This window comes from Oncorhynchus keta, unplaced genomic scaffold, assembly GCF_023373465.1.
Source record: "Oncorhynchus keta strain PuntledgeMale-10-30-2019 unplaced genomic scaffold, Oket_V2 Un_contig_17648_pilon_pilon, whole genome shotgun sequence".
In the NCBI taxonomy this organism is placed as follows: domain Eukaryota; kingdom Metazoa; phylum Chordata; class Actinopteri; order Salmoniformes; family Salmonidae; genus Oncorhynchus; species Oncorhynchus keta.
Genome location: NW_026280517.1, coordinates 30,307 through 55,000, shown reverse-complemented (window position 1 = coordinate 55,000; position 24,694 = coordinate 30,307). Strand labels below are relative to the sequence as shown.

The window sequence follows — 24,694 nt, the reverse complement described above, 5'->3', positions numbered from 1 at the left end:
AAGCTCTAACCAGAATAGAAAGAGGAGTGGTAGGCCCCGGTGCATAACTGAGCAAGAGGACAAGTACATTAGATTGTCTAGTTTGAGAAAGACGCCTCACAAGTCCTCAACTGGCAAGCTTCATTAAATAGTACCCGCAAAACACCAGTCTCAACGTCAACAGTGAAGAGGCGACTCCTGGATGCTGGCCTTCTAGGCAGAGTTGCAAAGAAAAAGCCATATCTCTGTCCAGTTTCCGTGTTCTTTTCCCCATCTTAATCTTTTATTGGCCAGTCTGAGATATGGCTTTTTCTTTGAAAACGTTTGAATGGTAGTGGATATACACACACAGTATACAATAAGAAACAGTAATGCACATGTAAGTCAAGGATCCGGTTATACTATTCGTATCTACCACTCTGAGAGAAAACGCTTTATGTTCAACAACTTCTCAACCAGTGGCGGTCGGTGCCGTTTAAGATGAGAGAGGACGGAATTGTTTTTTATGAGCATGGCCTTTTTTCTATTACAGCATATTGGATGACTGTTATTCATTTTCCATTCACCCTGTTCAATGTAACATTGATAGGTTTAGGCTACTACATGATAAATACACCACATGAATAAATACACCCGTTAACACACAAACACAGTCACTTTCATAGCAGCCACATATAAACCCCATGATCCCTGTGATCGTTGGATAATTCCTTCTAGCATCTACGCGCTCACCTCTCACCTTTTTCCTTCACTTTCTTTTTACTTCTGTGCACAACATATCAGCTGTCTGTGACCAGGCGAAAAAAACTTTCCTAGCCAAACCTTCATATCATAACCACTACACACAGCCTACATCGTTGTCACCATATTAGCTAATGTCAAGTCAACATAGCTACTAGAACTCAGTGGTGGAGAAAGTACACAATTTTCATACTTGAGTAAAAGTAAAGATACTACTTAAGTAAAAGAAGATTTGGTTTTAAATATACTTAATTATCAAAAGTAAATGTAGTTGTTAAAATATACTGAGCACTGTACTCAGATTATTGATGGTGTGCTTTCGCTGTAAAGCTTTTTTAAAATCTGACAGCAGTTGCATTAAGGAGAAGTATCTTTAATTCTATGTATAACACTTGTATCTTTCATCAACATTTACGATATTTCTGTAAATTGATGTGGCACTCTGCAAAATCACTGGATGTTTTGTAAGCAAAACATTACTGAACATAACGCGCCAATGTAAACTGAGATTTTGGGATATAAATATGAATTTTATCGAACAAAACATACATGTATTGTGTAACATGAAGTCATATGAGTGACATCTGATGAAGATCATCAAAGGTTAGTGATTCATTTGATCTCTATTTCTGCGTTTTGTGACCCCTCTCTTTGGCTGGAAAATGGCTGTATGTTATTTTGTGACTAGGCGCTGACCTAACATAATCGCATGGTATGCTTTCACCGTAAAGCCTTTTTGAAATCGGACACTGTGGTGGGATTAACAAGAAGTTTATCTTTATCTTTAAAAAATAGTGTATAATACCTGTATATTTGAGGAATTTTAATTATGAGATTTCTTTTGTTTGAATTTGGTGCCCTGCACTTTAACTGGCTGTTGTCAAATCGATCCCGTTAACGGGATTTGATCCCTAAGATTAAGTATCAAAAGTAAAAGTATAAATAATTTCAAATACCTTATAAAGCAAACCAGACGGCATCAGTTTTCATGTTTTTTTTCAAATGTACTGATAACCAGGGGCATGCTCTAACACTCAGACATAATTTATAAATGAGGCATGTGTTGAGTCAAGTCCGCCAGATCAGAGGCAGTAGGGATGACCGGGAATGTTCTCTTGATAAGTGTGTGAATTGGGCAGTTTTCCTGTCCTGCTAAGCATTCAAAATGTAACAAGTACTTTTGGGTGTCAGGGAAAATGTATAGAGTAAAAAGTACAAAATTGTCTTTAGGTATGTAGTGAAGTAAAAGTTGTCAAAAATATAAATATTAAAGCACAGATACCCCCAAAAAACACTTATTAGTATTTTTACTTAGTTCTAGCAGTTCTGTAAAGTACTTAACACATTAGTAAACCTGCTACAATCATGCAGAACAGTGTACAGTTAGCAAGCAGTTTAGCCGTTACACCTGATTGGAGGTCTTCCTCCAGAAATTGAAATAATTAATATGTAATTCTATGGAAGGGGGTGAGAACCACGAGCCTCCTATGTTTTGTATTAAAGTCAATGTACCCAGAGGAGGATGGAAACTAGCTGTCCTCCGGCTATATCATGGTGCTACCCTACAGAGTGCTGTTGAGGCTACTGTAGACCTTCATTGCAAAACAGTGCGTTTTAATCCATTTTTGGGATGACGTGAATATATTTATAGTTTTTATCTAAAAAGGATAACTTGATGCTTCATTTTTATGAAATTCACTGAGGATGGTCCTCCCCTTCCTCTTCTAAGGAGCCTCCACTGGTCTCAATGTCTTCTTTTCAACAAACAAGGATTCAGAGACATGGATGCTGTTGGGTTTCCCTTTTACTTCAGTCAACCAAAAGCATGTTTGGAATATAAACCCATATACAAACACAAACACATCAGATAAAGAAGAGATGTTTAAATACACGTGATAGTGTAAGGCTGTATAAAGGTTGACCTTTTTATGATTATATTCTTCTCATAAGCAGCCTATAATGCTGTGAAAGACATACGTGAACATAAAAGCACAAAACTATCATCACAAAAATGTGCTCTCAAATAAATAATGTAAACAGGGGTGGCATTGACATATCTAACTCTAAAAAGCTTCAGGGCAACACTGAAAAACAGCTTATGTCCTCTTTTGATTTCAAAGCATTCAAATAGCGACCATTCAAGATGGAGGTGTGGTTTGGTCTGGCTCTCAGCCTAGCCCTTAGTTTAAACACTCTGGAGGCACTTATATGAAACAACAGCTGCCTGCTCTTCAAAGCACACACAGGTGACTTCTTATCCCTAACAACTGACCGGTCATCAGGATGGTGTATCTCAAAGAAGGAGAAATTACTTTAAGCATTCTTTGTAAACTGTACAAAATAGAGTGTTTAACAAAGTTAACTGGCTAACTTGTAACTATCCTGAAGTGAAACCAGTCTCGGGCTAAGCTGAAGTTCTGATTGTTTAATTGGCCCCGGGCCAGTTGTTGGGGTAAGAAGTTACTGTCGCACAGCACACTGACAATGAAGTCATCTTGGTACTTCAGGGGAAGAAATGATAGATCCGTTTTACACAGAAGCACCTACAGTTCGAGATAGAGGAAGAGTGATGGGGAAAGAGGAAACACTAGTTAACCAAAGTTTAGTCAACTAAGAACAAAAAGCACTTCCTAGCCCTTGTAACAGCACTACGTAATAGCCGGCAGCACAGGAAATGGAACAGAATTAACTCCTGATCTGCGTTGCAAAAGAAAGCTCCACTGTAGTAAATATGCATCTATTTCATGATATGATTACAGGTTATAATTGAATTCCTTTTCAGTTGAGCGTCTGTCTTTCAGAGGCTCGGTACATGTCGCTAGGCAATTGAAGGAAAACCCAATAAGGATTTCAAAGAATTTCAGACTTACTGGTTGGCTGGGAACCACATGTGACCTTATAGGATGTCCATATGCTGACAGCCAGTAGGAATGTGGCGATGAAGCCAAATGCCTGTAAAGGTCAACAAGAAAGATGCCTCATTATAAACACCCTACACGTTGGTCATCTGTCAAGCATTGAGGGGACAGCTGTAAGTCCCCAAGCTGGTTACTGGGTACAAGTGAAAGAGGAAAGGACCATTTTAGGAGAATGATTATTAACTTTAGATCTCAAAACTGTACTTGACAGAATGGGATGAACTCCTTAAAGGTGAATGGAAACACTAGGAAGTAAAGTTAAGAGATGTATTCCATCAACTAATACTAAACATGTCCATTCAATTGGCATTTTGATATTGAACAATGTTTATTCGAGTAGCACCATCTTGAATTGCTATAGTAACGACTGACGCCAATGCTGACACCAGGAAACACCTTGTCTCCACTGGACCTGAAAAGTTTCTCACAACTTTGATAGCTTTGTCATTGAGAGGACAACAATATTAAGGCAAGAAACTGTATAGAATGCATTTTTATAACATTTACATTTTATAGTTTTTTTTTTTATTGATAAGATGAGGCTGTGAAATTACATTTATTTGATAACAAGCTGACTAGACAGTCAGCCAAGCTGAGGCAACTAGCAAGCTATTTTGTTGATTTAGCTCGCTCTTCTCTTGTCCTTTTCCATGTTAATGTTGTGTTCACTAACTGTAAAAAATTAAATGCTCATATTGGCAATTTGAACAGCATTTGTCAATGGCATTAGCTAAGAGCTCAAATCAACTGGCTACTGTCTGACTGAATTTGCAGCTCGCTAGCTCGACAGTGTCAATGAAGATAGAGACTGGACAACATGCTGCTTAGGCTGCAGACAGGGCCAAGGGAGATTAGGGGCTGTAGAGACTGGACAACATGCTGCTTAGGCTGCAGACAGGGCCAAGGGAGATAGGGGCTGTAGAGACTGGACAACATGCTGCAGACAGGGCCAAGGGAGATAGGGGCTGTAGAGACTGAACAACATGCTGCTTAGGCTACAGACAGTCCAAGGGAGATAGGGGCTGTAGAGACTGGACAAGATGCTGCTTAGGCTACAGACAGGGCCAAGGGAGATAGGGGCTGTAGAGACTGGACAAGATGCTGCTTAGGCTGCAGACAGGGCCAAGGGAAATAGGGGCTGTAGAGACTGGACAACATGCTGCAGACAGGGCCAAGGGAGATAGGGGCTGTAGAGACTGGACAACATGCTGCAGACAGGGACAAGGGAGATAGGGGCTGTAGAGACTGGACAACATGCTGCAGACAGGGCCAAGGGAGATAGGGGCTGTAGAGACTGGAAAACATGCTGCAGACAGGGCCAAGGGAGATAGGGGCTGTAGAGACTGGACAACATGCTGCAGACAGGGCCAAGGGAGATAGGGGCTGTAGAGACTGGACAACATACTGCAGACAGGGCCAAGGGAGATAGGGGCTGTAGAGACTGGACAACATGCTGCAGACAGGGCCAAGGGAGATAGGGGCTGTAGAGACTAGACAAGATGCTGCTTAGGCTGCAGACAGGGCCAAGGGAGATAGGGGCTGTAGAGACTGGACAACATGCTACAGACAGGGCCAAGGGAGATAGGGGCTGTAGAGACTGGACAACATGCTGCAGACAGGGCCAAGGGAGATAGGGGCTGTAGAGACTGGACAACATGCTGCTTAGGCTACAGACAGGGCCAAGGGAGATAGGGGCTGTAGAGACTGGACAACATGCTGCAGACAGGGCCAAGGGAGATAGGGGCTGTAGAGACTGGACAACATGCTGCAGACAGGGCCAAGGGAGATAGGGGCTGTAGAGACTGGACAACATGCTGCTTAGGCTACAGACAGGGCCAAGGGAGATAGGGGCTGTAGAGACTGGACAACATGCTGCAGACAGGGCCAAGGGAGATAGGGGCTGTAGAGACTGAACAACATGCTGCTTAGGCTACAGACAGTCCAAGGGAGATAGGGGCTGTAGAGACTGGACAAGATGCTGCTTAGGCTACAGACAGGGCCAAGGGAGATAGGGGCTGTAGAGACTGGACAAGATGCTGCTTAGGCTGCAGACAGGGCCAAGGGAAATAGGGGCTGTAGAGACTGGACAACATGCTGCAGACAGGGCCAAGGGAGATAGGGGCTGTAGAGACTGGACAACATGCTGCAGACAGGGCCAAGGGAGATAGGGGCTGTAGAGACTGGACAACATGCTGCAGACAGGGCCAAGGGAGATAGGGGCTGTAGAGACTGGACAACATGCTGCAGACAGGGCCAAGGGAGATAGGGGCTGTAGAGACTGGACAACATGCTGCAGACAGGGCCAAGGGAGATAGGGGCTGTAGAGACTGGACAACATGCTGCAGACAGGGCCAAGGGAGATAGGGGCTGTAGAGACTGGACAACATGCTGCAGACAGGGCCAAGGGAGATAGGGGCTGTAGAGACTGGACAACATACTGCAGACAGGGCCAAGGGAGATAGGGGCTGTAGAGACTGGACAGCATGCTGCAGACAGGGCCAAGGGGGATAGGGGCTGTAGAGACTGGACAACATGCTGCAGACAGGGCCAAGGGAGATAGGGTCTGTAGAGACTGGACAACATGCTGCAGACAGGGCCAGGGCCATAGGGTCTGTTAGAGACTGGACAACATGGGACAGGGCCAAGGGAGATAGGGGCTGTGAGACAAAGATGCTGCTTAGGCTACAGACAGGGCCAAGGGAGATAGGGGCTGTAGAGACTGGACAAGATGCTGCTTAGGCTACAGACAGGGCCAAGGGAGATAGGGGCTGTAGAGACTGGACAACATGCTGCAGACAGGGCCAAGGGAGATAGGGGCTGTAGAGACTGGACAACATGCTGCAGACAGGGCCAAGGGAGATAGGGGCTGTAGAGACTGGACAACATACTGCAGACAGGGCCAAGGGAGATAGGGGCTGTAGAGACTGGACAACATGCTGCAGACAGGGCCAAGGGAGATAGGGGCTGTAGAGACTGGACAACATGCTGCAGACAGGGCCAAGGGAGATAGGGGCTGTAGAGACTGGACAACATGCTGCTTAGGCTGCAGACAGGGCCAAGGGAGATAGGGGCTGTAGAGACTGGACAACATGGGGGATAGGGGCTGTAGAGACTGGAGGACAGGGCCAAGGGAGATAGGGGCTGTAGAGACTGAACAACATGCTGCTTAGGCTACAGACAGTCCAAGGGAGATAGGGGCTGTAGAGACTGGACAAGATGCTGCTTAGGCTACAGACAGGGCCAAGGGAGATAGGGGCTGTAGAGACTAGACAAGATGCTGCTTAGGCTGCAGACAGGGCCAAGGGAGATAGGGGCTGTAGAGACTGGACAACATGCTGCAGACAGGGCCAAGGGAGATAGGGGCTGTAGAGACTGGACAACATGCTGCAGACAGGGCCAAGGGAGATAGGGGCTGTAGAGACTGGACAACATGCTGCTTAGGCTGCAGACAGGGCCAAGGGAGATAGGGGCTGTAGAGACTGGACAACATGCTGCAGACAGGGCCAAGGGAGATAGGGGCTGTAGAGACTGAACAACATGCTGCTTAGACTACAGACAGTCCAAGGGAGATAGGGGCTGTAGAGACTGGACAAGATGCTGCTTAGGCTACAGACAGGGCCAAGGGAAATAGGGGCTGTAGAGACTGGACAACATGCTGCAGACAGGGCCAAGGGAGATAGGGGCTGTAGAGACTGGACAACATGCTGCAGACAGGGCCAAGGGAGATAGGGGCTGTAGAGACTGGACAACATGCTGCTTAGGCTGCAGACAGGGCCAAGGGAGATAGGGGCTGTAGAGACTGGACAACATGCTGCAGACAGGGCCAAGGGAGATAGGGGCTGTAGAGACTGAACAACATGCTGCTTAGGCTACAGACAGTCCAAGGGAGATAGGGGCTGTAGAGACTGGACAAGATGCTGCTTAGGCTACAGACAGGGCCAAGGGAGATAGGGGCTGTAGAGACTGGACAAGATGCTGCTTAGGCTGCAGACAGGGCCAAGGGAAATAGGGGCTGTAGAGACTGGACAACATGCTGCAGACAGGGCCAAGGGAGATATGGGCTGTAGAGACTGGACAACATGCTGCAGACAGGGCCAAGGGAGATAGGGGCTGTAGAGACTGGACAACATGCTGCAGACAGGGCCAAGGGAGATAGGGGCTGTAGAGACTGGAAAACATGCTGCAGACAGGGCCAAGGGAGATAGGGGCTGTAGAGACTGGACAGCATGCTGCAGACAGGGCCAAGGGGGATAGGGGCTGTAGAGACTGGACAGCATGCTGCAGACAGGGCCAAGGGGGATAGGGGCTGTAGAGACTGGACAACATGCTGCAGACAGGGCCAAGGGAGATAGGGTCTGTAGAGACTGGACAACATGCTGCAGACAGGGCCAAGGGAGATAGGGGCTGTAGAGACTGGACAACATGCTGCTTAGGCTACAGACAGGGCCAAGGGAGATAGGGGCTGTAGAGACTGGACAAGATGCTGCTTAGGCTACAGACAGGGCCAAGGGAGATAGGGGCTGTAGAGACTGGACAACATGCTGCAGACAGGGCCAAGGGAGATAGGGGCTGTAGAGACTGGACAACATGCTGCAGACAGGGCCAAGGGAGATAGGGGCTGCTGCAGACAGGGCCAAGGGAGATAGGGGCTGTAGAGACTGGACAACATACTGCAGACAGGGCCAAGGGAGATAGGGGCTGTAGAGACTGGACAACATGCTGCAGACAGGGCCAAGGGGGATAGGGGCTGTAGAGACTGGACAACATGCTGCAGACAGGGCCAAGGGAGATAGGGTCTGTAGAGACTGGACAACATGCTGCAGACAGGGCCAAGGGAGATAGGGGCTGTAGAGACTGGACAACATGCTGCTTAGGCTACAGACAGTCCAAGGGAGATAGGGGCTGTAGAGACTGGACAAGATGCTGCTTAGGCTACAGACAGGGCCAAAGGAGATAGGGGCTGTAGAGACTGGACAAGATGCTGCTTAGGCTGCAGACAGGGCCAAGGGAAATAGGGGCTGTAGAGACTGGACAACATGCTGCAGACAGGGCCAAGGGAGATAGGGGCTGTAGAGACTGGACAACATGCTGCAGACAGGGCCAAGGGAGATAGGGGCTGTAGAGACTGGACAAGATGCTGCTTAGGCTGCAGACAGGGCCAAGGGAGATAGGGGCTGTAGAGACTGGACAACATGCTGCAGACAGGGCCAAGGGAGATAGGGGCTGTAGAGACTGGACAACATGCTGCAGACAGGGCCAAGGGAGATAGGGGCTGTAGAGACTGGACAACATGCTGCTTAGGCTACAGACAGTCCAAGGGACAACCACACCCTCACTCTCACAGCCTAGGTGAACTTCATTGTACTGGAGGACAATTCTAGAAATGGTTGGATTTTTTTTACAGGAAAGATAGAAAGGAGATTATGACGTGGTTTGTTTGTGTTGCACCAGAATGCAAGGGCAAGTAGTTATGCATTGTAGGGGGATCCATTATTTTAGGTTGTGGTACTCCAGTGAGTGTGACTCATTGCAGACATAGGCACTAACTAGTAAAGGGACTCCTAGTCTTCAGTGACAATCTGAACTACTGGCTGGTCATTTCACCTCTCTTGCATGCTTTTAATTTGTTCCCATTCTGACTCTTCCTGTATAAGGCTATAAGCCCAGTGGACTGTATGTGCAGAAGAAATTGAAGTTGTCAAAGCCAATTATTGGTATTATATTACTTATTCTTATCATATTTTGTAATTCCAATTTTCGATGTGGACTTGCACTTTGATTTCAGGCTTGAGTGAGACGATGTATTCCCCTCAGTTTTTTCAATAAAGTTATTGATTTATTCATATTATATTACTTGTGTATGTCTTTCCTCATCATATGTAAGACTAAATGCCATTTGTAATATGTTTTGGTTCACATTTGTGTTTAATATACAATCCATATAAGAAAGTGTCTGATAACAGAACATTCCATAGAATTCTAGAAAAATACCACGTTCACTAAAACGTCTGGAACTCAATCATAGTAGAACATATTACTATTCTGATTAGCAGTTGTTTGGGGGAAAAAACAGATTTTCGTATCAGATTGTTCTTAACTGATTACCATTTGATTGATGTGGTGCTATTGTATGTAATATAATTTAAGGGCTGTTTCTCAGCTTTCAAAATATGTATAAAACTTTTGGATATGGTTTGAAACCAGCAAATTTCCAGACAGTTTTCAAATTCAGCCTTTTTTGGGAAATCCTGCCAGTGATGCAACAATGCCAATATGGTGATTTACAGTTCCAGTTAGCTGCTGTTCTAAAGCCTAGTGTTTCCACTCCCCTTTAATAGCCATTTGGCCTGCTTTAAAGGGAAATCCTGCCAGTGATGCAACAATGCCAATATGGCGATTTACAGTTCCAGTTAGCTGCTGTTCTAAAGCCGAGTGTTTCCACTCCCCTTTAATAGCCATTTGGCCTGCTTTAAAGGGAAATCCTGCCAGTCATGCAACAATGCCAATATGGTGATTTACAGTTCCAGTTAGCTGCTGTTCTAAAGCCGAGTGTTTCCACTCCCCTTTAATAGCCATTTGGCCTGCTTTAAAGGGAAATCCTGCCAGTGATGCAACAATGCCAATATGGTGATTTACAGTTCCAGTTAGCTGCTGTTCTAAAGCCGAGTGTTTCCACTCCCCTTTAATAGCCATTTGGCCTGCTTTAAAGGGAAATCCTGCCAGTGATGCAACAATGCCAATATGGCGATTTAAGTTCCAGTTAGCTGCTGTTCTAAAGCCGAGTGTTTCCACTCCCCTTTAATAGCCATTTGGCCTGCTTTAAAGGGAAATCCTGCCAGTCATGCAACAATGCCAATATGGCGATTTACAGTTCCAGTTAGCTGCTGTTCTAAAGCCTAGTGTTTCCACTCCCCTTTAATAGTCATTTGGCCTGCTTTAAAGGGAAATCCTGCCAGTGATGCAACAATGCCAATATGGTGATTTACAATTCCAGTTAGCTGCTGTTCTAAAGCCTAGTGTTTCCACTCCCCTTTAATAGCCATTTGGCCTGCTTTAAAGGGAAATCCTGCCAGTGATGCAACAATGCCAATATGGTGATTTACAGTTCCAGTTAGCTGCTGTTCTAAAGCCTAGTGTTTCCACTCCCCTTTAATAGCCATTTGGCCTGCTTTAAAGGGAAATCCCACACACTCACCACATGACAAACAGAAATCAACTATGGAGAGCTTAGATATAAGGTTTCATTTTTGCAAACAGGGCCTCTCAATTATCTTCAGCTAAATGCTGAGATACTAGGATAGATAAAACATAATTAACATTCTTCAGCTTTGGAATGGAGCACCAGAAAACAGGAAAGCATCTGCTATGTTACTCACCGAACCAGCTTCTAGTTCAGACAGACCTCCACTCTTAACAGCTGCAACAATAGAGGCAATGAAGACCAGGATGGTCCCAACGCCATAATGCAGTAACTCCTGAAACAATGAATGGTATAGATAAGTGCTGGAACGCGTGTCTGTGGAAAAAGTACAGAGAAAGTTTAAAAGATTATGCACACTACTGTAAGTCTCTCTGGATAAGAAAGTCTGCTAAATAACTAACATGTAAACAATGTAAATGTGTGTAGAGGTGTGTGTCATTTGCAGGACCCCTCACCGTCATTGTCCAGTTGATACAGGGGATCTTACTCTGCAGTCTGAACACATACATGAGGTAGAAGATGAGGAAGGCTATGAGGAACCATAGCGTCACCACCTCAAAGTACCGAAAGGCTGAGTAATCAGTCCAACCTCGTGCACAGTGTACACACAGGAAGGCAATCAGGAGTGCTACCTGCAAACACACAGACAAATAACAATGTGTTTCCATGTCCCAGTATGATTCCAATCGTGGAGCATATTGGCACCATATCAACTCCTATGTTAAAAATGTATCTTAGTCTGCAATAGCATTGAATAGTCCCCGTGATATGCAACTGTTCAGGGAAGTCAGGAACCAATACACGCAGTCAGTCAGGAAAGCAAAGGCCAGCTTTTTCAAACAGAAATTTGCATTCTGTAGCTCTAACTCCAAAAAGGTTTTGGGACATTGTAAAGTCCATGGAGAATAAGAGCACCTCCCCCCAGTTGCCCACTGCACTGAGGCTAGGTAACACGGTCACCACCGATAAATCCATGATAATCTAAATTTTCAATAAGCATTTCTATACTGCTGGCCATGCTTTCCTCCTGGCTACCCCAACCCCGGCCAACAGCTCCACAACCCCACAGCTACTTGCCCAAGCCTCCCCAGCTTCTCCTTCACCCAAATCCAGATAGCAGATGTTCTGAAAGAGCTGCAAAACCGGGACCCATACAAATCAGCTGGGCTAGACAATCTGGACCCTCGCTTTCTAAAATTGACCGCCGCCATTGTTGCAACCCATATTACCAGTCTGTTCAACCTCTCTTCCGTATCGGCCGTGATTCCTAAAGATTGGAAAGCTGCCGCGGTCACCCCCCTCTTCAAAGAGGGTGACACTCTAGACCCAAACTGTTATAGACCTATATCCATCCTGCCCTGCCTCTCTAAAGTCTTCGAAAGCCAAGTTAATAAACAGATCATTGACCATTTCGAATCCCACCGTACCTTCTCCGCTGTGCAATCTGGTTTCTGAGCTGGTCACGGGTGCACCTCAGCCAGGTACTAAACGATATCATAACCGCCATTGATAAAAGACAGTACTGTGCAGCTGTCTTCATCGACCTGGCCAAGGCTTTCGACTCTGTCATTCACTGTATTCTTATCAGCAGACTCAATACCCTTGGTTTCTCAAATGACTGCCTTGCCTGGTTCCCCAACTACTTCGCAGACAGAGTTCAGTGTGTCAAATCGGAGGGCCTGTTGTCCGGACCTCTGGTAGTCTCTATGGGGGTACCACAGGGTTCAATTCTCAGGCTGACTCTTTTCTCTGTATATATCAATGATGTCGCTCTTGCTGCGGGTGATTCCCTGATCCACCTGTATGCAGACGCTGCCATTCTGTATACTTCTGGCCCTTCTTTGGACTCTGTGTTAACTAACCTCTAAACAAGCTTCAATGCCATACAACACTCCTTCCATGGCCTCAAACTGCTCTTAAACGCTAGTAAAACCAAATACATGCTTTTCAACCTTTCGCTGCCCATACCCGCCCGCCCGACTAGCATCACTACCCTGGACGGTTCTGACCTAGAATATGTGGACAACTACAAATACCTAGGTGTCTGGCTAGACTGTAAACTCTCATTCCAGACTCATATTAAACTTCTCCAATCCAAAATCGGCTTTCTATTTCGCAACAAAGCCTCCTTCACTAACCGCCAAACGTACCCTAATAAAACTGACTACCCTACCGATCCTCAACTTCAGCGAAGTCATCTACAAAATAGCTTCCAATAATCTACTCAGCAATCTGGATGTAGTCTATCACAGTGCCATCCTTTTTATTACCAAAGCCCCTTATACCTCCCACCACTACGACCTGTATGCTTTAGTTGGCTGGCCCTCGCTACATATTCGTTGCCAGACCCACTGGCTCCAGGTCATCTATAAGTGAAGCTGGAGACTTATATTTCCCTCACTAACTTTAAGCATCAGCCTATCTGAGTAGCTATCCGATCGCTGCAGCTGTACATAGTCCATCTGTAAGTAGCCCACCCAATCTACCTACCTCATCCACATATTGTTTTGATTTTTTTTTCTGCTCTTTTGCACACCAGTATCTCTACTTGCACATCATCATCTGCTCATTTATCACTCCAGTGTTAATATGCTAAATTGTAATTACTTTGCTACCATGGCCTATTTATTGCCTACCTCCTCACACTGTATATAGACTTTCTTTTATCTACTGTGTTATTGACTGTACGCTTTTTATTCTATGTGTAACTCTGTGTTGTTGTTTCTGTCGCACTGCTTTTCTTTATCTTGGCCAGGTTGCAGTTGTAAATGAGAACTTGTTATCAACTGGCCTACCTGGTTAAATAGAGGTGAAATAAAATAAATAAAAATTCTGGTCCAGATCCAGAATGAATCTAGTTTTCAACACAACCCAGGTCTCACATGGCTAATGTTCAAGGTTCACAATTTTCCCGATCACATGACGTTAAACATGCTTTATTGCTTCATATTGTAGGGCAGTTGCAGGTATATGGAACAACATTGACATTATTAAACCACAAGGGAGAGGCTGAAAGCCATTAGCAACCAAACACTTCTGTAAACAGGAAATAACACCCAAAACCAGCTTCCTCCATTTTTCCTCTGAAACACCACCATCATTCCTGTGATGACTATAAATAAGCAAGAATGTAACAGAAATGTAGTGAAGATTAAGATGCAACCCCACTGTATTCTACTGTCTCAAACACAGATATAAAGAGGGGAGAACAGACAATGTTTGTTCTCCCCTGATTTTACAACCTTCGTTATGAAGGTGTAATAAAGTGTCATTAATTACGAAAATCTGACATTCTGAGAGATGATGATAAACATTCATTTATTTCAAGGTAGACAGCAATATGACGTCACCACACACAATGGGACAAGTTCCTCCATTACAGAAATCAACAACAACTAAATTCTAATCTGCCAAGACTTCCATTATTTTAAACAATTACTGGACATCTCAATCAAAACTGGATGTTGATCTGACTGTGGCCGGTATCACCTGCCCACCTGACATTTAGCCTCATGGAGAGTTAATGCACAGCTCAATCTTTGGAGGGGGGGGCTCCCAGTGTAGATTTTAGTCTCAGTCACTTAAAATATTTTAGTAGTCCACTAAACTTGTAGTTTTTATAAAGGACATTGGTTCCCACTGGTGTAGGCCTAATTCATGTTATAAAGGCTATTGTTCCCACTGGTATAGGCCTAATTCAGTTTATAAAGGCTATTGTTTCCACTGGTATAGGCCTAATTCAGGTTATAAAGGCTATTGTTTCCACTGGTATAGGCCTAATTCAGGTTATAAAGCCTATTGTTTCCACTGGTATAGGTCTAATTCAGGTTATAAAGGCTATTGTTCCCACTGGTATAGGCCTAATTCAGGTTATAAAGCCTATTGTTTCCACTGGTATAGGCCTAATTCAGGTTATAAAGGCTATTGTTTCCACTGGTATAGGCCTAATTCATGTTATAAAGCCTATTGTTTCCACTGGTATAGGCCTAATTCAGGTTATAAAGCCTATTGTTTCCACTGGTATAGGCCTAATTCAGGTTATAAAGGCTATTGTTTCCACTGGTATAGGCCTAATTCAGGTTATAAAGCCTATTGTTTCCACTGGTATAGGCCTAATTCAGGTTATAAAGGCTATTGTTTCCACTGGTATAGGCCTAATTCAGGTTATAAAGGCTTTTGTTTCCACTGGTATAGGCCTAATTCAGGTTATAAAGACTATTGTTCCCACTGGTATAGGCCTAATTCAGGTTATAAAGGCTTTTGTTTCCACTGGTATAGGCCTAATTCAGGTTATAAAGCCTATTGTTCCCACTGGTATAGGCCTAATTCAGGTTATAAAGGCTATTGTTTCCACTGGTATAGGCCTAATTCAGGTTATAAAGGCTTTTGTTTCCACTGGTATAGGCCTAATTCAGGTTATAAAGGCTATTGTTTCCACTGGTATAGGCCTAATTCAGGTTATAAAGGCTATTGTTTCCACTGGTATAGGCCTAATTCAGGTTATAAAGGCTATTGGTTCCCACTGTTATAGGCCTAATTCGGGTTATAAAGGCTATTGTTCCCACTGGTATAGGCCTAATTCAGGTTATAAAGGCTATTGGTTCCACTGGTATAGGCCTAATTCAGGTTATAAAGGCTATTGTTCCCACTGGTATAGGCCTAATTCCTGTTATAAAGGCTATTGGTTCCCACTGGTATAGGCCTAATTCCTGTTATAAAGGCTATTGGTTCCCACTGGTATAGGCCTAATTCCTGTTATAAAGGCTATTGGTTCCCACTGGTATAGGCCTAATTCCTGTTATAAAGGCTATTGGTTCCCACTGGTATAGGCCTAATTCCTGTTATAAAGGCTATTGTTCCCACTGGTATAGGCCTAATTCAGGTTATAAAGGCTATTGTTTCCACTGGTATAGGCCTAATTCAGGTTATAAAGGCTATTGTTCCCACTGGTATAGGCCTAATTCCTGTTATAAAGGCTATTGGTTTCCACTGGTATAGGCCTAATTCATGTTTGCATGTTAATGTTTTGTAAAGTAGCCTAGTCGTAGCCTAGCAGTCAGAGAAAGCCACCTAGCAGACAGTGGTGTAAAGTACTTGAGTAAAATACTTTAAAGTACTACCTAAGTCGTTTTTTGGGGCATCTGTACTTTACTATTTATATTTTTGACAGCTTTTACTTTTACTTCACTACATTCCTAAAGAAAATAATGTACTTTTCACTCCATACATTTTCCCTGATACCCAAAAGTACTCGTTACATTTTGAATGCTCAGCACGGCAGGAAAATGGTCTAATTCACACACTTATCAAGAGAACATCCCTGGTCATCCCTAAGTCTGGCGGACTTGACTCAACACATGCCTCGTTTATAAATGATGTCTGAGTGTTAGAGCAAATAAAGAAAACATGAAAATGATGCCGTGTGGATTGCTTAATATAAGGAATTTGAAATGATTTAGACTTTTACTTTTGATTCGTAAGTATATTTTAGCAGTTACATTTAGTCTTGATACTTAAGTATAGTTTAAACCAAATACTTTTAGACTTTTACTCAAATAATATATTACTGGGTAAATTTAACTTTTTATTGAGTCATTTTCTATTAAGGTATCTTTACTTTTACAACAATTGGGTACTTTTTCCACTACTGCTAGTAGTATACGAATGAATCAGACTTTCTGTGACGCACATCGCTCCCCTTTATCCTCAATTTTTGAGTGCATTCTCCACATTTTGGATGAAAGATCACGAAGACAGCAGACAGTAAGCAATATAAAATACAACCCAACCCCAACATTAAAAACAAAAGAGTTTAAAAAAAATGTATAATTCTGTGCAGAACATCAGTATAAATATCTGATCAAAAACTCTTACCACTTGGGCGATTTTCAGTAATCCTTGTACAGAGCGAGTATAGCCCAAATTCAAGAATCCTTCGCCCGAAGACGATCTCGTCGTGGTGGTGGTAGTAACAACAGTATGAGACATTTTGATATGTGTGTATAAATAAAATACAGTATAAATAGTCTAGACTACAGTGTATCGTGGCCCAAGAAACACAGGCAGCTGCTACTACTGTGCTTCGTCTACTTCATGGTCGTTACTAGTTACCACCGCCACAAAGTCATAAACCCCGCCTGTTTCTACAAATCTTCTTAAAATGTGATTTTAAACCTAATCCTAACCGTATGCCTAACAGTAACCTTAAAATAAGACCAAAAAGCACAATTGCAGGTTATTTTACGATACATTTCTTACGATAACCAAGTTAGACTTTGCGGCTGTGGTAACTCGTGGAAACAGTAGCATTTTTCAACTTCAACAGTTACAATGTTGCTTTTACTCAATGGGCCAGTTCGTTTTGCATGGCCATGGGCGAGTGGTGAATTTATTTAAGGACCATTGGAATGGACTAAAATGTGTAAGACACCGGGTAAAGAAAAACGAACTCGCCCATGGACATAAAATGACTGGCTGGAAGAGAAAGCGCTATCAAAACACGTAGAGTCCGCAAATCACTCACGCACGATTGGGTCTCATTTCTAGCCGCATGCTACTGGCAGCATTACCGCGTGTGTTATGGATGTAAATGATGAAGCATTTACAGTCTCCATCCTAAATAGTGTTCACATGATGGTTGAAGTTGATCTGTAGAAGATAATTAAGCATGTAGCTATCAACCTGAATATGTTTGAAGTTCATCAAACTTATTCCTACTATTGTTAAAGACACTTTAGGCCCTGTATCATTGTAGCCTGCACCATAGACCCATACCGATTCGACCTCCGTACTATATCGACAGCTGAATTGTATTTGTCCCAGGTTCATTTAAGCATTTTTCCACCCACATTGCAAGCAAGCAAGAAGCTCACATTACTTTAAGGTCAGACCTAATGTAGGTTTTTGCATTGAATTGGTAACCATGTGGTGTCAACAGGTGTTAAACTATAGGCCCACCATCCTATCCCAAGGGGACTGCACTAATGGGACTACCCAAGGCCATGCTAAAATAGTTTCAGTGTAGTGTATTATTTACATCTACATGCTTTAAACATCATCATTATGTCATTCTGCCACTGAACAAGGCAGTTAATCCACTGTTCCTAGACACTTACAAAAAATAACAAACTAAGCACAGATGTTAGGCCCATGTCAATCAAGCTACATAACAAAATGGATAGCGATGAAATAAGACTGAACCCCATCAGGAAGGAGTTTTTCATATTTCGATGCTTTGCAGCAGTAGGGTTTTGTTTCTGTCACCCTCCATCCATAAACAGCTGTTACCATGGAGACGAGGGCAGGATGCTCTTCTCTGTCACCACTTCCCGGGACTGCTACAGAGCAGAATGGGAAATAGTGCTTAGAAAACCTTGCCACATAAAGGCGCGCGCACACACACACTCTGGCTGTGCATACCAGTAGGCCTAGTCTCTATATAAGCAAGTGAAGCCAGATATGGGAACCAAACCACACCCTAAAAGGACATTACCATGGTGAGCCAAACAGTTTTATGCATCAGCTGTACAAACTTAAGAACCTGAATGAGTTACTCTCTGCATGTGGTCCAGAGGAACTAGATCCTCCGTGACACTGAGAACACCAGAAACACAGCAGCCAAAGGAAACCAATACATTTACATGTACTAATGCACCACACTCTTTCTGCTTCGTGGTTCTACAGGGACGTTTCGTTTAGTGATGCACCACATGGTAAGAACATGGACATGGACCCAAGCGACTTGCTATATAAATACTATGTATTATTATGATTATTATATCCCATCAATTACATGTTGTGTATTTAACCCTCTGTTCCCCCTCATGTCCTTGTCAGATTGTTTATTGTAAGTGCTTGTGCACGTCTGTCCTGGTGTGAGTCAGGTTATGTACCCATTATTTGATTGTTCTGTTTTCCGGTCGTTAAAATGTTTTTTGAACTGCGCCGTTTGGAAACACAGTTCTTGCTCTCCTGCGTCTGACTTCTCTGCCGCCAGTACACACCCCTTACAAATATGAGAAGTAGTTCGATGACAGAGTTCCTTGCAGAGCTGGTGGATGACCACACTCAACCAGAGATACACTGAAGTTTTGCCCAGATAGCATCAGCTGGTTCTGTGGTGGTTGAGGCGAATGACCGCGCTGGAGTTCTTCTGTGGGTTCATGTGACGTGTGTTTAAAAGGAACCGCTTCACTTATTTGAAAGGAAACCCAGAAGTATAATGATGTAATGGCGCTCAGGAACAATAACAATTGTTATTAAGTAACATTTTTGACAATTACAATAACAATACAGTTACAATAACACTACAGTTACAATAACACTACAGTTACAATAACACTACAGTTACATTTACATTACATTTAAGTCATTTAGCAGACGCTCTTATCCAGAGCGACTTACAAATTGGTGCATTCACCTTATGACATCCAGTGGAACAGCCACTTTACAATAGTGCATCTAAATCTTTTAAGGGGGGTGAGAAGGATTACTTATCCTACAATAACACTACAGTTACAATAACACTACAGTTACAATAACACTACAGTTACAATAACACTACAGTTACAATAACACTACAGTTACAATAACAATACAGTTACAATAACACTACAGTTACAATAACACTACAGTTACAATAACACTTGTAGGGCAATTATGTAATTGCACCTTCATAAGAATAACAATATAAAAACGGAATATACCAAGTTGCCCCAATGTTGTGAACAATTTCAATAAGATTGACTGCTAAACTCTCGTTGATTACTTTTGAAAAATGTCTGTCAGAATGAGGGAGGTCAGTTTCATTATGACATACCTCCAGAGTTACATTCTCTCTGCTGCGCCTCGGCAGTTCACCCCAGCTTCACAATAGCATAGTGGACACCTGAAATGACAATGGACAGCATCATCAGAATAATGGAATGACAATGAAAAGTGAAGGGTTGGCGTTTATATCATGTTATGTCATGTTAAGGACAGTGCTGTCTCAGCTGTATTATGCAATCTTAGACTTTCTTGTGTCACTTCAAGAAAAACACTCAAAATAATTCACCTTCATCTGGTATGGGGACACGAGAGCTTCTTTGGGGTGCTTAAAAGAAAAGAGGGCAATTTCACAAGCTTATCTGAGCTGGTTCTGGTACTTGGTGGTATACCTATGGAATTCATGGCCCAAAATTGCAATAATTGAATACTTACATTGAGTGGTGGTGTTCAGTTGAACGTCTGAGTATACCAGATTTAGCTCCATGTCGCCATCTTCTGGTGAATTATGTTTATACAATGACTGTGGGCTTTCTGTTTGTGTAGAGAACGACAGTAAGAAACTGTGTGACACATTACAGATCTGAACCATCAGCAAATCCTTCACGGTCTTGTCCAGTCACACATTTCTGAGACATTGGTGTAGATAGAGCATTCACTGACCATAGCTTTAGAAACAGGGAAGTAAAATGTACAAATGTAAACTGCTGTGACGCACAAAGTTTATGACTGAATGAGAGGACATGAAGAGCTATGCTCAGACTCGACACTGGACCTGGTCTTTGTGCCCACTTCTACAGAGGTGTAGTTGGGACACTAGGCAGGGATTGAAGGATACGGTAGAAGAGGGTGTAGAATACACAGACAATGAGTAGGCCGTAGGCAAGAGAAGTTGATGGAGTGATACATAGGGAAGCATATGTGTGGAGATAGTGAATAACAGGGCAGCAGGTAGTCTAGCGGGTTAAGAGTGTTGGGCCAGTTCCAATCCCTGAGCAAACTAGGTGAAACATCTGCCGATGTGCCCTTGAGCGAGGCACTTAACCCTAATTGCTCCTGTAAGTCGCTCTGGATAGAGCATCTGCTAAATGACAAAAATGTACTGAATAGCCTTCCACTTAAACTGGCTTTCAACTCACACTCTGCCCTTTCATCTGAGGAAAAATTATTACTGATCAGAAATACTATTCAAAGACTCAGATTGTCTAGAAAAGAGTAAGACCTCTTACCTATAGCAGGATCTGTGCACAAATCAGATTGCTGCTTAATCTTTTCTGAATTGCAGAATCTCAGGTATCCTTTTGGAAAAGACCAGAGATAGTATATGAATCTGTAAATACGCCAAAAATATAATATCTTAACTAGTATTTATTTTCTTACAGAGATCACCTACCTCTTTTTCTCAGGTAGAATAAAGCCACGCCAAGGAGCAGCAGCAGAAGCAGGACCCCACACACAGAGAGGGCTACGGTCAGCGCAGTGGGTCCAGGGGGGAACCGTCTCTCTGCCCTCCCCAGGCTGTTCTCTGCCCTGCAGGTGTACACTTCCTGGGTGAAGTAGGGGATTGAACTGGTCCTCTGAAATGGGTGGGTTCCTATGGTGCTGACACCTGGGTCTATGTTGCCCTTAGAGGAGGAGAACCAGGTGATGGTGGATGGGGGGTTCCCCTCAACTACACACCTGAGGCTCCCGTTGCCTGGTCCGAGGGACGCCTCTACCCAAGACAGGCTGAGAATCTGGGCCTTAGCTAGGGACAAAGCACAAACCTTGCATGAGTATCATTGTGGTAAAAAGTTTCATATTCCTAGACCACCAGACCCTTATTGCTGACAACGTAATGAGTCCTTTACCAATGATATTGAGCTGTGTGCCGCTGGCAGTCTGCCACTTCCCATCACCCCAGTAATAGTCCAGCTCTACTCTGCAGAAGTAAACTCCATTGTCTGTGACCACCAGATCTCTGATGAGGAGAGAGAGATCCCTCTGCTTAGGGTCTCCTTTGACTGAGAAGCGCTGGTATGACTCTGGAACGGAGCATTCATTCATTCCACCCGTAGTAACATTTTTCAACTTGCATTGGAAGAAGGGCGTATCATGGAATTGTCTGGTGATCCACTGAACTGTGATGCCTTTGGAGTAGTCTTGTTGCTTGGGGTGGGTGAAGGAGCAGGGTAGGACCACATCTCCTCCTATGGTGCTGTTCACTACAGGGGGAACTGTCATGGACCATGGTTGTGAGAAGGTGCCTAGTGGGAGGAATATTAGTTCACAATTAGAGAAATTAGAGAAATCAATCATATTAAGGATATTTCATGTTTGTTTTTTCTGATGGTCTCAAGTATTTTTTTAAACTTGTATTCTAATTGGTTCAACTGGTAATCTATTGTACTTTATCTATTGTACTCTATTGTACTTTATTTAAACACACACGTCACTACCCAAAGGATGGGGTGGCAGGGTAGCCTAGTGGTTAGAGTGTTGGACTAGTAACTGAAAGGTTGCAAGTTCATATCCCTGAGCTGACAAGGTACAAATCTGTCATTCTGCCCCTGAACAGGCAGTTAACCCACTGTTCCTAGGCTGTCATTGAATATAAGAATTTGTTCTTAACTGACTTGCCTAGTTAAATAAAGGTTAAAAAACATTTAAAAAGGATCAACAAATCATCTCTTATGATACTGTATAAACACATACTCATGAATATTACAACACTAAAGAGGGATAATTCCTTTATTCCCAAATTATTCAAGAATGCTAAAGCTTAAATAGGAATGTTTCACCAAAACTGAATCTGAATAGAAATAGCTAAAACTGGAGTTTGGCCTACCTGTAATGACAGAGAAGAGAGAGAAGAGTTGAGCCTGCACCATCCTAAAGGTAATCAAATATATACATATCCCTTTTGCACTGAGGAGAAAGAAAGTCAAGTCACGGAGAAGAAGTTCTACCAACACAATGCCTCAAATCAGGAAACAGTTGTGAAATGTACCACATGAGAATAGCCATTTCCCGTTTAGTGCTTACTGTGAAACAAGTGAGGGCTTGGCTGAGCAGAAGTGCATTAACAATGGAAGTGTATTATTTCTTTAGGCCTATTATGTGAATTTAAGATGTGTTTCCTGAGCCTCTTTACTTGGTATCTATTATAGAAAGCATTAAGACTGGAACAATAGAGGACCTCCGTTTAGTCTAGAGAGATTTGAGCAATATAACAGTCCTACAGCACCTTCAGACAGTGTTCACACCATTTTACTTGTTCCACATTTTGTGTTACAGCCTGAATTTAAAATGGATTAAATTGAATACACAATACTCCATGATGTCAGTGTTGTTTTTAGATTTTTTTAAACAAATTACACTGAACAACAATATAAAACGTAATATATAATGTGTTGTTCCCATGTTTCATGAGACGCAATCAAAGATCACAGAAATGTTCCATACCCATAAATGTGTTTACATCCCTGTTAGTGAACAGAGTGCCCAATGGTGGTGGTGGGGTTATGGTATGGGCAGGCATAAGCTATGGACGGAGAATACAATTGTATTTTATTGATGACAATTTGAATGCACAGAGATACCGTGATGAGATCCTGAGGCTCATTGTTGTGCCATTCATAATCTGCCATCACCTCATGTTCCAGCATGATAATGCACTGCCCCATGTTGCAAGGATCTGTACACAATTCCTGGAAGCTGAACATTTCCCAGTTCTTCCATACTCACGTGACATGTCATCCATTGAGCATGTTTGGGATGCTCTGGATCGACATGTTAGACAGCATGTTCCAGTTCCCGCCAATATCCAGTAACTTGGCAGAGCCATGGAAGAGGAGTGGGACATCATTCCACAGGCCACAATCAACAACCTGAACAACTCTACGTGAAGGAGATGTATGAGGCAAGTGGTGGTCACGCCAGATACGACTGGTTTTCTGATCCACGCCCCTAGTTTTTATTTAAGGTATCTGTGACCAACAGATGCATACAGTATCTGTATTCCCAGTCATGTGAAATCCATAGATTATTGTTTAATGAATTTATTTCAATTGATCAATTCCCTTATATGAACTGTAATTCTGTAAAATCTTTGAAATTGCAGCATGTTGCGTTTATATTTTTGTTCAGTATTTTTTTTTAAATGAAAAGCTGAAATATCTTGAGTCAATAAGTGTTAAATTCCTTTGTTATGACAAGCCTAAATAAATTCAGGAGTAAAAATGTGATTTCTGAATGACTACCTGATCTCTGTACCCCACACATACTCTGTAAGTTCACTCAGTTGAGCCGTGAATTTCAAACAGATTCAACCACAATGACCAGGGAGGTTTTCCAATGCCTTGCAAAGACGGGCACCTATTGGTAGATGGGTATAAATAAAAAGCATGGTGAAGTTATTAATTACACTTTGGATGGTGTACCAATACACCCAGTTACTACAAAAGATACAGACGTCCTTCCTAACTTAGTCGCCAGAGAGGAAGGAAACCGCTCATGGATTTCACCATGAGGCCGATGGGGATTTTAAAACAGAGTTTACATCAAATAAAATAAAATAGTATTGGTCACATGCACATATTTAGCCGATGTTATTGTGGGTGTAGCGAAATGCTTGTGCTCCAACAGTACAGTAGTATCTAAGAATTCACAACAATACACACAAATTGTTTTATTTTTATTTCACCAGGTAGACCAGTTGAGAACAAGTTCTCATTTACAACTACAAATCTAAAAGTAAAATAATGGAATTAAGAAATATATAAATATTAAGACGAGCAATGTCAGAGTGGCATAGACTAAAATACAGTAGAATAGAATACAGTATATACACATGAAATGAGTAAAGCAGTATGTAAACATTATTAAAGTGACTAGTGTTCCATTATTAAAGTGGCCCATAATTGGGAGTCCCATAGGGCGGCACACAATTGTCCCAGCGTCGTCCTGGTTTGGCCGGTGTAGGCCGTCATTGGAAATAAGAATTTGTTCTTAACGGACTTGCCTAGTTAAATAAAGGTAAACAAATAGATAATAATAAAATAGGAGAAAACTATTTGATAGGAGAAAACTGAGGATGGATCAACAACAT

General features: G+C 42.9%; 2 protein-coding genes across 2 annotated transcripts; both read right to left on the bottom strand.

The window, feature by feature from the left end:
• Window positions 1-2,506: 2,506 nt before the first annotated feature.
• cmtm7 (CKLF-like MARVEL transmembrane domain containing 7) lies at window positions 2,507-16,862 on the bottom strand. Its single transcript, XM_052503691.1, has 5 exons — window positions 16,714-16,862; window positions 11,295-11,471; window positions 11,015-11,113; window positions 3,591-3,672; window positions 2,507-3,263 (listed from the first exon to the last, which is right to left on the bottom strand). Exons 1-5 carry the CDS (start codon window positions 16,825-16,827, stop codon window positions 3,250-3,252), a joined length of 486 nt encoding a protein of 161 aa, XP_052359651.1. The 5' UTR covers window positions 16,828-16,862; the 3' UTR covers window positions 2,507-3,249.
• A 1,687-nt stretch (window positions 16,863-18,549) lies between these two features.
• On the bottom strand, window positions 18,550-22,549 carry siglec15l (sialic acid binding Ig-like lectin 15, like). Its single transcript, XM_052503690.1, has 7 exons — window positions 22,433-22,549; window positions 21,456-21,851; window positions 20,999-21,352; window positions 20,835-20,903; window positions 20,041-20,139; window positions 19,895-19,933; window positions 18,550-19,726 (listed from the first exon to the last, which is right to left on the bottom strand). The coding sequence occupies exons 1-7, from the start codon at window positions 22,473-22,475 to the stop codon at window positions 19,695-19,697; spliced, it is 1,032 nt and encodes a 343-aa protein (XP_052359650.1). The 5' UTR covers window positions 22,476-22,549; the 3' UTR covers window positions 18,550-19,694.
• Between the last annotated feature and the right edge of the window lie 2,145 nt (window positions 22,550-24,694).

Bases quoted from the DNA above. Each gene is read 5' to 3' on its own strand.
- siglec15l (XM_052503690.1), bottom strand. From the start codon at position 22,475: ATGGTGCAGGCTCAACTCTTCTCTCTCTTCTCTGTCATTACAG. The intron at 20,140-20,834 runs GTAAGAGGTCTT...CTACACAAACAG, and splicing joins GTGCACAGATCCTGCTATAG to AAAGCCCACAGTCATTGTAT. The intron at 19,934-20,040 runs GTAAGTATTCAA...TTTTCTTTTAAG, and splicing joins ACTGAACACCACCACTCAAT to CACCCCAAAGAAGCTCTCGT.
- cmtm7 (XM_052503691.1), bottom strand. From the start codon at position 16,827: ATGTCTCATACTGTTGTTACTACCACCACCACGACGAGATCGTCTTCG. The intron at 11,472-16,713 runs GTAAGAGTTTTT...GTGTGTTTGCAG, and splicing joins TACTGAAAATCGCCCAAGTG to GTAGCACTCCTGATTGCCTT. The intron at 11,114-11,294 runs GTGAGGGGTCCT...TCATTGTTTCAG, and splicing joins GTATCAACTGGACAATGACG to GAGTTACTGCATTATGGCGT.